At 60.5% G+C, this 12056-nt stretch overlaps 1 protein-coding gene across 13 annotated transcripts in view; it reads left to right on the forward strand.

The window, feature by feature from the left end:
• KDM4B (lysine demethylase 4B) overlaps window positions 1-12056 on the forward strand; it is a 132377-nt gene that overhangs the window by 70441 nt on the left and 49880 nt on the right. For 11 of the 13 annotated variants that reach the window (XM_045990415.1, XM_045990412.1, XM_045990418.1 and 8 more), the window contains 2 exons: window positions 7695-7744; window positions 11748-11851. In XM_045990415.1, coding sequence (XP_045846371.1) covers window positions 7695-7744; window positions 11748-11851 — 154 coding nt within the window. The other 2 variants (XM_045990425.1, XM_045990424.1) reach the window with 2 other exon arrangements.

Consider the following 12056-nt stretch of genomic DNA (forward strand, 5'->3'; position numbering starts at 1 on the left):
ACGGGCCACGCGGGGCTATCCCTGGGCCGGAGGGACTTGGAAATGTGCTCTGGGTTCTGTCTGGAGTATCTGGGACAGGGTCCCAGAGTCTCCTCCGTCCCCAGGACAGGTCCTCTCTCCCCTCCTGGGTGGACTGGCTGGTAATGGCTTCTCTTGCTCCCATCCCTGTGGGTGTGGGTGCGGGTCTGTGCACCTCTTCCCTCGGGGATTAAAGGCAAGTCAGTCCAGTCGGCTGGTTTTTCTAAAGTCTTTTATTTCTCCAGACCGGTGTGTGGGGTGACATCGCCCTGGACGACCCGGGCCCCCCTGTGTGACTGTTACTAGTCTCCTTTCACACTCTACCCATCACGGCAAGGCCCCGGCTCACACCCAGCTTAGTGCCCCCACCAAACTGTGTCTGGAAGTCAGCCGGTCCTCAGGGCAGGTCACGAGCTGGTCCCCTTACCTCATTTCCTAAGGGACCGGCTCACAGGTCAGGCGGCATTCCGAAACGCCATTGTGGGTCTCCTGCTCTGCTCAGAGGCGATGAATGGTGGCATTACCCGGCCACGCCGGATTTGCAGGGATGTGCGTTGGCTCTCCTGGGTCAGATAGCGATTCTGTCATTGGTGGGCACACGCCCAGGCTTGTGTTTGACCTCCTGGGTGGAGAGCAGCTCCAGCTTCCGGGCCACAGACAAGGGCGGAGTCTACCCTAGGGGGCTTCGTGGTCTACTGTGAATGGCTTTATGCCACAAAGGACGTCAGGCTGTCCTGGCGCCTCTGGTTTGTCCTCCTCCCTTACTGGGATGCTTTGTTCCTTCATTTACCAGCTTGTTCTTCGCTTTCCCAAGTCGAACATTGTGTTGTTCATGAAGGAGTTTGCCTCTTCCCTTCTAGTCGTTACCGTCCTCTATCTTTTTTTCTTGGCCTGTGACAGTGGCTAGCGTCTTCAGTATGGTGCTGAGGAGTGCTGTGGTAGTGGGCAGCTTGCCTTGCTCCCAACTTTCCGGAATGCCTCTCCTGCCTCATCATGGGAGGTCCCTCCCAGTCCTAGTTGGCTAAGAGCTTTCATACTGAGTGGCTTGGAATCTTACACAGAGTTTTGTTTGTTGGGCTATCTTTGCAACCCTGAGGGTTACAAGTCCTTCTTGGTCTTGTAATACACTTCGCCGTCTGATTTTTCCAAGGTTTTATTTAGGACTTGGCAGCTGTGAGAGACTGGCCTAGCATTTTCTTGTGTATCTTTGTCTTGTGTTGGTGACAGGGTTTCCTGTTCATTCATTCATTCATTCATTCATTCAAAAATATGCCAGATTTGTGGAAGGAGTTCAGTAGCATTTGATCTTCCTGTGAGTAATGTGCATAAGTGGGCACAGCCCTTTAGCGTGAAGGTTTTGTGGGGCTCTTAGTAAAACCACCGGGGCCTGGTGCCTTTCCAGGGGGGTTATCTGCAGGTTTCTGGTTCCTCTGACAGAGCTCATGTTAACCGATGGATGCCTTGGTACAAGGCACAGGAGACACTGAAGAGCCAAGTGCATCTCTGGCCCTGAGCCCAGAAACTCGGGCAGGGATGAACTCATCACTCCCATGTCCATGGGGCTGGGGTGTTGCTAATAGATTTAGTGAGGCTTAACTTACCAGCCATATGTGAAATGCTGGACACAGAAGTCCCCTGATGTGTTGCTGTGGCTCAGATGAGGGGGGACCACTCATGACTGTGTTTCTCTGGGCCCTCGTGCTCCACTAACAGAGATGGTGCCCCGGCAGCCAGGAGGCTTGTGGGGCGGCCCATTCTGTGACCGGGTTGTTCTGCTCGGCGTGTACAGACCACGGCGCTCTGTGCTGGATCTGTCTGGCCACCGTGTGGCGAGAGCAGGTGTGGGCTGTGGGCCGAGGTGGGGCTTTATATTTGAGGATCGCAGCAGTAACGGCTTTTCTGCACGCTCGGCACACGGGGGCCCTGGCAGGGCTGCTGGCATTTGGAGCTGCCGTGGCACCCTGGGCTTGCGCGGGTGGCTGGCTTGTGCCAGGTGGCCTCCGACTCGACACATGGTCTCAGCACTTCCAGTAGCCTCTGCCTTCTTGTTTCTGTTTCCGTAATTACAGCGTGTTAAACGGCCAGGGGCCTGTCTGCCCAGGCCTTGTGCACACACTGTGAAATTAACTTCCTCACCCTCCAACACGTGTCAGGCTGAGCTGACATTTCCAAAGGGCTCCTGGCTGGACCCCCGCTCTTGGCACACATTCCTCAACAGAGAGGAAGGCCGGGGAGATGAGCCTGCTCGTCACGGCACCTGGTCGCCAGGAGCCTCATACAGCGGAAGCTGTCAGGCTGGGCGACTGTCATCGGCAGAGAGTCGCATGAGTCTTGGGGAGAAAAAAAGACAGTGTTGCACGTCCTGACTCCCAGCAAGATGGTTCCATGTGGGGGCCCCAGCGGGGGCTGCAGGGCCTCACCAGAAGGGCGATGGGGGTTTGAGAGCCTTGGCCCCCGCGAGTCTTGTTACTGAGGCAGCGGGCAGGAAAACATACCGTAAAAGTGCTGCCCTCCTGGCAAGGGACCCGGAGTCTACCCAGAACGGGCCCCCGCAGCCTGGGGCAGCCAGCATGTTCGAGGAGATGAGGGGTGGCCGGCTGGAGCAGCCCCTGGGGCTCCGTGCGGGGGGTGGGGTTCCTTCTGGCCGAGTCTCACGTTTTCGTCCTTTGTCCCATGAGTGTGGGTTTCCATGCTGCTCTGAGAGTCAGCAGTCCCTCTGGCGTCGCTGGTCCGTGGCCCGGGAGAGACGAGGCAGAGGCCGGCCCCCCAGCAGCCTTTCTGCCGTTCCGTGTGGCTGTCCACATGGGGGTTGTGTGGGCAAGGACATGCAGGATCCTGGGTGGCTGCCAGGGGTCAGCTGGGTTCACAGGGTACCAAGGGTATCCAAGACATCCTGTCCCCCCCACATACCGGCCAGGTGGCCGTGGGCACTCATGCCTCTGGCTGGAGGGGGCCTGCACGGCCCAGAGCCCTGCTGCTTGTCGTCTTCGTAACTAATGGCTCCAGAGCAGGTCCCTGCTCTCCAGGATGGTCTGTGTTCCTCTTCGTGACACACTCATTTAATTTTTAACTCAGAAGGCATTTGCTTATTTATTTTCATTGTTCTTGATAATAATTCTAAGCCATTAGAGGGGAAAATTATATTCAAAAATGCTGTTTCACGCTTTATTTGTTTGATGATTTAGAGCGATAGAAAATAGCTTATTTGCTGGCTTTTATAGTCTGATAATTATTCACATCCATCAAGCCATTCCAGGGGAATAAACAAAACACCAAGAAAATGACACTATTAATAGCATCCTCCATGGCGGACAGGAAGACTTTCCCGGGCCGGTGGGTCAGTAAAATGGAAGCGGCCTGTCCCTTGGCCGCAGAGGACGCCTCTCCTTTTAATTACCCAGCCCTGTCCGGCCCCGCAAGCTGCCTGGTGGCCAGGCTGACCACCCGCCACATGCCCGGCGTCACCAGCCCTGGAGTGTCTATCAGGCCCACCGAGTCTGTTGGGACACGTGCAGGCAGAGGCTTCCTTTCTTCTGGGGCCATGCGGTGTCCCCAAGGTGGGTCTGCTACCAGCTTGGACTCAGGCCCGGCCTCCGCAGGGCTGGCGAGACCTCGCGCCCTCTGGCATCAGTGTAAGACGTGTAGCTCAGGGCCGGCCGGATGGCCCAGCAACCCAGCCTCCAGGCTGCACTCACAGACGGGTCAGCCCTTGCCATGTGTCGGGCCGCAGGGCCCGGATGTCATCGCGCACCGCTCTGGACCCAGGCCTTGCGGCGCATCTGAGGGTTTCAGCTTTGCCTTCTTGGCGCGGCCGTGATTGGAGGGGGACGCATGCCCTGCGAGTGCCTCGAAGTGTGAAGGAGGGAGCAGGAAAGGCTGGGGGGATGCCCGCCGTCCTGGAGCAGGGCATCTGGTCCCTCCCCAGACCTGGGTGTCGCTTCCTTCAGGAGCTCGGGGTCTGAGCGTGGGTCTGGCGGCTCGCGTGTTCCTGCTGGTTGGCCGGTCGTTCGAACTGTGAAATGGCTGGACAGTCGTGGTCTTTGAACCATGGTGCGCCGCACGTCCTCACCTGAGGGGCCTGGTGCCCGGGGCTCTGGTCTCTCCCGTTGCCTCTGTGTACCGTATTCCTAATCTAAAACTGTTTTTATTTTCTCCCTGAAACCCCCGACGCTTGCAGACAACTGCCTTTCCGTAAAGGGCTTCTGGCAAACGACGCCTGAATCTGGCTCTCCCGGCCTTCTGGGCAGTTCCGCGGCGTTCAGCCCGGGGTTATGGAGCCTGTCGGGTCCAGCTGCAGCCCTGCAGGGTCACCTGGAGGTGGCCAGGGCTACTGTTCTGACAGTGCCGACTTTTTTCCGGAACTTTCTGGTTTACTGTTGCCCGGATGTACTTAGTGTGGAGCGTTTGGAAGCAGAGAGAACGTGCCGAAGGGCAGGGCTGGTGAAATTCAGAGATAAATACCCCAACGGGACACCGTGGAGAAAGTTCCACACTCCTGCCTGGCCGACCTCAGGACCAGGACGCACCGTGTGTCTGCATCGTAGCCGATGCTTCCCTCAGACGGCTACAAGCAGGGGGTCTGAGCGGCCCTCACGGGTGCCCGTTCCTCTTGCAGCCTTCCCTGCCCCTCCCCACCCGCCCCTGCACTCCCCATTCCCGGTTCTGCTCTCCGAAGCCTCCGGTTTGCTCGCCCTCTCACGCTCACCGCATCCTGGAGATGTCTGCCCGCGTCCTTATCCAGCTTCTCCAGATTGTTCCACTGTGACTTGGGTGCTGGGCTGCAGACCCGCTGGGCCTCTCGGGCTGTCCTGAAGTGAGGGCCAGCCAGGGGCAGCCCGGGCCTGGGGGAGGAGCTGTCTGGTGCCGGCTCGGGCTGGGACGCGGCTGGCCCTGGGGGAGGCCTCGGGCTCCAAGGGGACCAAGGGGACGGCATCAGGGCTGATGGCTAGCCTTGGCGGAGGGGTTTCCTGACCCTGGCTGAGAGAGGGATGGGGAGAACCTGGGGAGGGAGGTTCTGAGAGGGCTCTGGGGCTGAGTGGGAGGGGAGAGGGGCCGGGGCGGCTGCCTGCTGGCCGCCCGAATGGACTGGACCAGAGCAGGGGGAGGCCGGCCGGCCGGCCGAGGACGCCGTGTAGCAGCGCTTTGCCGTCGGCGACTGCGGCTGCGTGTCCAGAGGGGCGCGCCGGCCGGCCGAATGGAGTGAGTTTGGCTGTGATATTTGACCTTGTGGTGGGAACGAAGTTCCTGGGGAGCGAGATAAATTGCCCCCACATTGGTGACCAAATAAAACCAACTCTGTTTTATGTTCCCAAGAACTCGCTCGCTAATGGCCAGACAGATGCTCCCGCCTTGGGGGGCTGGCGAGCAGACAGGTTCCACCCACATGGCCACGTGCATCCTTCTTTCCCCCAGAGCTGGCCCAAGAGTCAGGGACATCTCCGCCTGGTGGCGGGACACAAGATGGGGCTGTGACCAGGCAGACATGGCTTTGCTTAGGGGCCCCATGGGGCCTGGGGGGACTTTTCTTCAGGGGTGAACGTCCGGCCCTGTTGGGAGGCTCACCTGGGCCCCCACTGTGCGGGGCCTCCCAGGGTGCCCCGAGGGCCGTGGCGTGGAGAGAGGGCTCCGTTGGAACCTACAGCCCCCAGGGCTGGAGTTTGTCGCAGCCTTTGGAAGGAGCCATAGAGGGAGGCTTCACTGACCCCCTCCTTCGGGCAGGCGGCCTGGGCTTGCTCGGAGCTGGGTGTCGGGAGGACCCGTGCGTGCCCTGGTTCCACTCGCCTTCCCCTGAGATCTGAGACTTGCATCTTGCCGAGGCCCCGGGGCCTGGGCTGGGGGGCATGTCGCCAGTGCCGGGGCTTCTCGGCACCCTGAGGCTGTCTCTGCGTTGTTCCACGTGGCGGGAAGGCAGCTTTCCCTTGGCCGTTGGAGCCCAGAAGTCCCTGTGGCCGTCGGCTTTGCGTCCAGCCGTCCTTTGTAACCCTCCAGGGGCCGCTCTTCTGAGCGCCCGGCCCGGCGTCCAGCGGCCTGTGCTTTCTGATAACAGAGGAGCCGCGCTCCAACGTATTAAACTTTTAACATCCACCAGATTCAATTAATCTTATCTTTACAACTCCCAATTACAGGCGGTAATTAAGTGAAAGCAGCATTGTAGACCGGGGATATTGCATTAATCATCACAGCCTTGGAGCCGTAAATTAGTTCCTTCCATCCTCCGGCATCTTCCCACGAGGACCGGAATGTTTCATTTCCTTGTTTGGGGGGACGTTAATCCCACAAAGGTGCTTGGGATTGGGATTAACTTTTGTCATCCTTACGTCAGTGATAAAAGGCTGTTTAAAGAAGAGTCACCTCGTCTTTGTTCAGATGGTGAGCACAGAATCGAAGGTGTGGGGCCGTCTCCTCCAGAGCCCTGCGGTGTGCCCAGAAATTAATTATTTTTATCCTGGTAGATTAGAGACTGCCTTATCTCCTGCCCCTGCCCCCTTTTATTTTATTAAAAAGCACTAATCACCCTCTTGATTGGAATGGACTGAGCCAGCTGCAGAGTCTGGGCCGGCTTCCCGGTCCCCGGCTCTGCCCATCCTGCCTCCCGCACCGAGAGGGAGGATGGAGGGTGTGCTGCGCCACGCGCCCCCATATCGGACTTGTGCTAGAACGTGGGGTGGGTCGTCAGCGGGCTGTCCCCGGGCGCTGTGGGGGCTGAGCAGCACCCCGACTCACCCCCTCTGCACTGGAAGTACCTTGCCCTGTGGTTATGACAATCACAGATGTCCTCAGACACGGCCCCGAGTCCCCTGGGGGCAGGATCCCCCCCGGGCGAGAAGCGTGGCCCTGGAGTTTCTCCCCGACGGGGCTTGGGGTGCCGGAGTAGCTGTGGAGATGGTCTTTACTGTGTCCCTTCCTCCTTGGGACAGAGAGACGGCCTGCGCTCAGCGTTAAGAACCCACACCCCGGTTCTGCCCGCCTGTGCTTGAACACGGACGTCCTCCTCCAAGTCCGGGGTGGCGCGTCAGCTGGGGTGGGGCCGCTTGGCACCCCCTGCCCAGGCTGTCCCCTCCGGGAGAGAGTCCCCGCCGTCCCGGCACGCCAGCTTCCACACACAGCTGTCCGCGGGGTGTCCCTCTGGCTTCATGTGTTTGCAAACGTCCACCTTCCATCTTTCTTACTTCTGACGGGGCCTCAGGAATCTTTCAGACGTAAAATGTGTACAAATAAAATGTGGGGAGTGGCGACAAATGAAGCGTGTCTCACTCCTGAGGCTTCTTTCCGGGAGGCTCCGGGGGCTGGGGGCGTGGGAGGCAAGGAGACTGCTGAGGGGTGCGGGGGGGGGGGTGATGGGGGGGTGGGGGGCCCTCCAGCCCCTCCCCCGCAGCTCCGATCCTGGTCTCCCTTTTTTAGGTTTGCCTTTTTAAACTTCATAGAAGTTTAGTGCTGCTGAATGGGGAGCGCGTCCAGCCTGGTGTCCAGGGAGGCCGTCAAGGAGGCCGCGGGTTGTGGCTGGCTGTGTGGGTTCCTGCCCTGCTACCCTCCCGCTGCCCTTCGCCCCTTCTCACAGCACCCACGGCGGCCGCGGTTCCGTTCTGCTCTGAGGCTACGGCCACCGCCCCGGGGCCCCTCGGACGCGCGGTGGCCACATGTGCCGTCGCGTCTGACGGGCCTCCCTTCTCTCGCAGGTACGCCATCCCGCCGGAGCACGGCAAGCGCCTGGAGCGGCTGGCCATCGGTATGTGTCTGCGCCCCTGGGCAGGGGGGCAGCTGGGCCCCGGGCGGGCAGGGGTGGGGGCAGGGGGGTGGCAGCCCCGTGCTCCTGGGTCGCCCTCTCTGTGCGAGTTTCCATCTCTGGGTGTGGAGGGTGCTGGAAGCTGTCACTGTCTGATTTTCCGTTTCCTTTCCCACTCGTAATCCGATCTGCCCCCCACCCCCGGCCCCTGCTGCGGGGTTGGTCACCTCGTGAATGACGCACAGGAGGCCGTTGCTTTGAACTCTCTTTTTTCCGGGTTGTGAGCACGGAGCTGCCAGATGTGACTGCGGGCTCCGGCAGGCCGGGGAGGGCGGCCGCGGTCTTCCGTCCCGCTCCCGGCGCCTGGCAGCGCGTCACAGCCTCCTCTAGGTCTTACCGTCTGTGTTTGGTCTGGAAAAGCAGCCGTCTGGTGCGGGGCCCCCGCGCTCGTGCCCCGCAGCTGCGTGGTGACCGGCGGCTGCTGGCGTGTGTGCAGCTTGCCGGGCTCCTCCGCACACGGCCCCTCCCGCAGCCCCTGCAGACCGGCCTCTCGGGCGCTTCTTGGGCTGACGGAATTTGTCAGAGAGGGTCCCAGGCTGTGTCTGCAGAGGGGGCACTGACCACTTGGGGTAAAGGCAGGCGCTCAGGTCATGGCATCCTTGGACACAAACCAGACACCCTACCGGGTGATGCTGAGGCCCCCGACCGTCCTGACGGAGGCACGGGTGGCTTCCTGCATTGCTCCCCGTCACGGCGCCCTGCTCTGTGCTGACGGCAGGTGGCTGTAAGTGCCTGGGACTATGGGAAGAGACCCCGCTGGCCCCAAGGGTCTGGCCCTCATTGGCTGGAAGCCCCCGGGCAGGCGGGGCCGTTGGGGATCCGGCCCTGTCCGGGAGCTGGCGGGACAGCACGGGGCCCATCCGATCACCCCGGCGCTCTGGGTGGCGGTGGCAGCAGCCTGACCCCTCCCTGCTGGCAGCCGCGAAAGCTAGAAGCCGTCACTCAGCATGGGCGCAGTCTCCCTCACGTCCTGCGACCGTCCCTTGTCCCTCCCTCATGCCCCCCAAGGAGTGCCCACTGTGCTCTTCTCCTGCCGGTGCTGGCTTTGGAGATGGCAATGGTAGAGCTTTCTGGAAAACGGGGCTCCTGCGCTGGCTGCCCCCAGAGCTGCCCATCTGTTCACCAGACGCCTGCTCCACACTGGTTCTCCGAGGACGAGGACGGAGGGAGGCTTGTCAGAGAGTGGGGCCAGAGCCCCAGGCCCGGCTCGCCCAGCCTCGAGGCCGGTGATGTTGTCATGTGGGAAACCCGGGCTCTGTCTTCACAGGCAGGGCCGAACCCCCGTATCAGGACCACGTTTCTCACTGTAGAAATGCCGCTTACAGTCCTGGCCAAGAGCGATTCCTCTTATTTATCTAAAGATCTAAAATAAAAACCAAATTAAAATGTTTTCCCGAAGTATTTTTTAAAATACAAATTTAGAATATGAATATTAATTTTGAAATACAAGTTGAAAAGTGTTTTTCCCCGTCGTTTTCTTTTCCTGTTGCTGTGGTCCCAAATCACCAGTCGGTGGCGCCTAACGGCACGAGTCTCACCGTCTTGCTGTGAACCCGAAATTGCTCTGAGAGCAGTTTTAACCCCTAGGCTCATTCCTCGTATCTGGAGGTCAGAGGCCCCACTGAACCCGGTGGTTAACCGGGTTAACCCCCAGGCTCATTCCTCGTGTCTGGAGGTCAGAGGCCCCACTGAACCCGGTGTGGGCTGGGCTGGCTTCTCCTGAGCCTCTAGTTCAGGCTTCTCGACCTGTTCCCTCCAGAGGCGCCGGCTCTAGCCCGTGGCCCGGTCCTGTGGTCAGTGGCCTCCCCTGCCTCTCTCCCGTGGAGACCCTGTGGTGACGCCTGCGCTTAATCCCGTCTGCGGAGCCCCTGCCGCGTGGAAGGGAGCATAGTCCCAGCTTCTGGGGAGCAGGACGTGGCCATCTTTGGGGGGGCCACTGTTGAGTTTCCCACCCCACCATAGCCACGGAAGAAAGTGCCACGGAGTGGTCTGCGTGGGTGCCCTCTGGTGACCGCAGGGCTGGCGGCACCCCCCTTTGCCTGCTTCTCTGCTTTTAGTGTCCCCCTGGATTTTGCAGCTAGCCACACCTAGTGTGTTCTTCCTCTCTGTGCCTTCTCTACCGGAAAAGAAAAGTGTTGCCTTTGGACGACCGAGTGTTGCCTAGAAAAACTAGAACTGAGGTCCTTCAGGGCCGTGGCTGCTCTCCCTGGAGCTTGGCCTGCTCCCCACATCCTTCCTGCAGCCGAGGCCCCGCTGCCCCCGGATCTGGCCTGGTTTGCTTTCTGGGCACGAGCAGGACGCTCAGTGCCGGGGTTGGGAGAGGACGAGCCAGGAGCTGGAGGCCTGTGGGCCACCGCATCGCCGTTTGTGACCACCGTGGACTCTTGAAGTCAGTCCTCGGCAGGGGGACTGGGGCTGTCTGCCCCGGGGAGGAGCCGAGGCGTTGCGGGGAGGGCTGGCCTCCTGCTTCCCCTGCGCGCCTCCTCAGAGGGAGGATGGGAGAGGTTCTAGTGAGTCACTGCCCTCCTCCGTGTCCCTTCCAAACTTTTTGGGGGGCATGCGTCACAGACTCCATTATTGAGATGGATGGAATGAGTTTGCAATGAATATGGAAAATGAATAGCCAAGCTCCAAATGGGCTCGCTGGGAGAGTCGCGGAGCCCACGGAGAGAGCGTTAATGTGTCGGCGCGCGATTGGTGCTAATCACTTAAAATGTGCGCCTTTATTAGAGCTTTAATGAGAGCCACTTAAACTGTGCATTAAAAAGAGGGACTGCAGAGAGGCCGTGGGCCGGGCGGCAGGGGCCATAACTCTAATTGAAACGCTTTTAGCACCAAGGAAAGTTGCTGGATTCAGTAATCCCTCGCCCTTTCTAGAACCTCGCAGTCACAGTCGTGTCCTTGCCGGAGGGCCTCCCAACCCCCACCCCCTCCCCTAGCAGGCGTGTGGGCGGGGCCCTGTGCTAGCACATAGCACACGCACACACGCAAGGATGCCCAAGGATGCCCTCTCTAGCTGGCCAGCCCCCGGGGGTTTGCTCTGGCCGGGAGGCTGGGGGACCTCGGTCTGGGTCGGCTCCCGGGAGGGTCCCTGGGCCGGCTGCGTCCGGGGCCCGGTCCTGGAGGGAGCCCTTCCTGGCTGCCTCTCAGTGATGGTTTGGGTGAGAAGCCCAGCACCTTTGTGTGGAATCGCGGGGCTTCTCTTTAACCTTGAGACCTACACATCGTTGATGGGAGCTTCAGCTAACAAGCGACTGGGAAAGGTCCCTGAACTACGTTAGCCCAACACAGCTTCTGAGCAGATAGAGCTGATGGTCTGACTTCTGTACGTTCACGAACCTTGATTTAAACGAGCTGTGTGGCCTGCACTGTGCGACAGAAAGCATACCCGGATGTGAACTCGCATCTCGTGTGTCGCAGAAGGTCAGCCGGGGTCAGGCTGCTCTGCTCCTTTCCCGCCGCACTGCGGGCCTCGGAGGGTCAGCCGAAAGCCGGAGTCTCCCTCTCTGGGGCCTGCACAGGGGCCCTCTCATCCTCTTGGTTGCAGCCGTGGCTGTGTGGGGAGCATTGCCCACGGCTTCCCGGGTTGAGAGCGTCCGTCTCGGTGTCCTGTCTCCCCTGCTGCACCATGACGTTGGCTGAGCGACTGGGCACGTGCAGTGCGGCGGGTGCTCAGAGGGGGTGGCCTGTGCAGCTGTGCCCTGGCCCACACCCCATCTGTGACTTGGGGGCACACTCGGTTGCACAGATGGCCACGGCCCCTCCTGGCTCTGGGCTCACTCACCTGCCGCCAGCCGAGTACACGGCTTTGGGCAGGCTCCTGGGCGCTTTGTTCCCTGGGGGCCACACGGCTCCATGCTCCGTGCCTGATGGGAGGCGAGCGCTGCCCAGAGTAGGCCTGCTCAGCTGCCGCCCGCCCGACTGATGCCCGTCTTTTCTGCTCCAGGCTTCTTCCCCGGGAGCTCCCAGGGCTGTGATGCTTTCCTGCGGCACAAGATGACCCTCATCTCGCCCATCATCCTCAAGAAGTACGGCATCCCATTCAGCCGGGTACGTAGGGGCGGCCAGGGCCCCGGCTGAGGGAACCACCCATGTCCTGGGAGACTGGCTTCTTAAGCCTGCAGAAGCTTCTAGAAGAACACTGGCAAGCCAGGGAAGGGCATGTTGGCTGGGCAGTCAGCCTCCAGCTCCGCTGTGGTGGGGGGTGAGGACGGAAGAGGGGGAGATGGGTGGGGTCCTGCCTTACGTAACTCCC

Source organism: Meles meles, chromosome 20 (assembly GCF_922984935.1).
Source record: "Meles meles chromosome 20, mMelMel3.1 paternal haplotype, whole genome shotgun sequence".
In the NCBI taxonomy this organism is placed as follows: Eukaryota; Metazoa; Chordata; class Mammalia; order Carnivora; family Mustelidae; genus Meles; species Meles meles.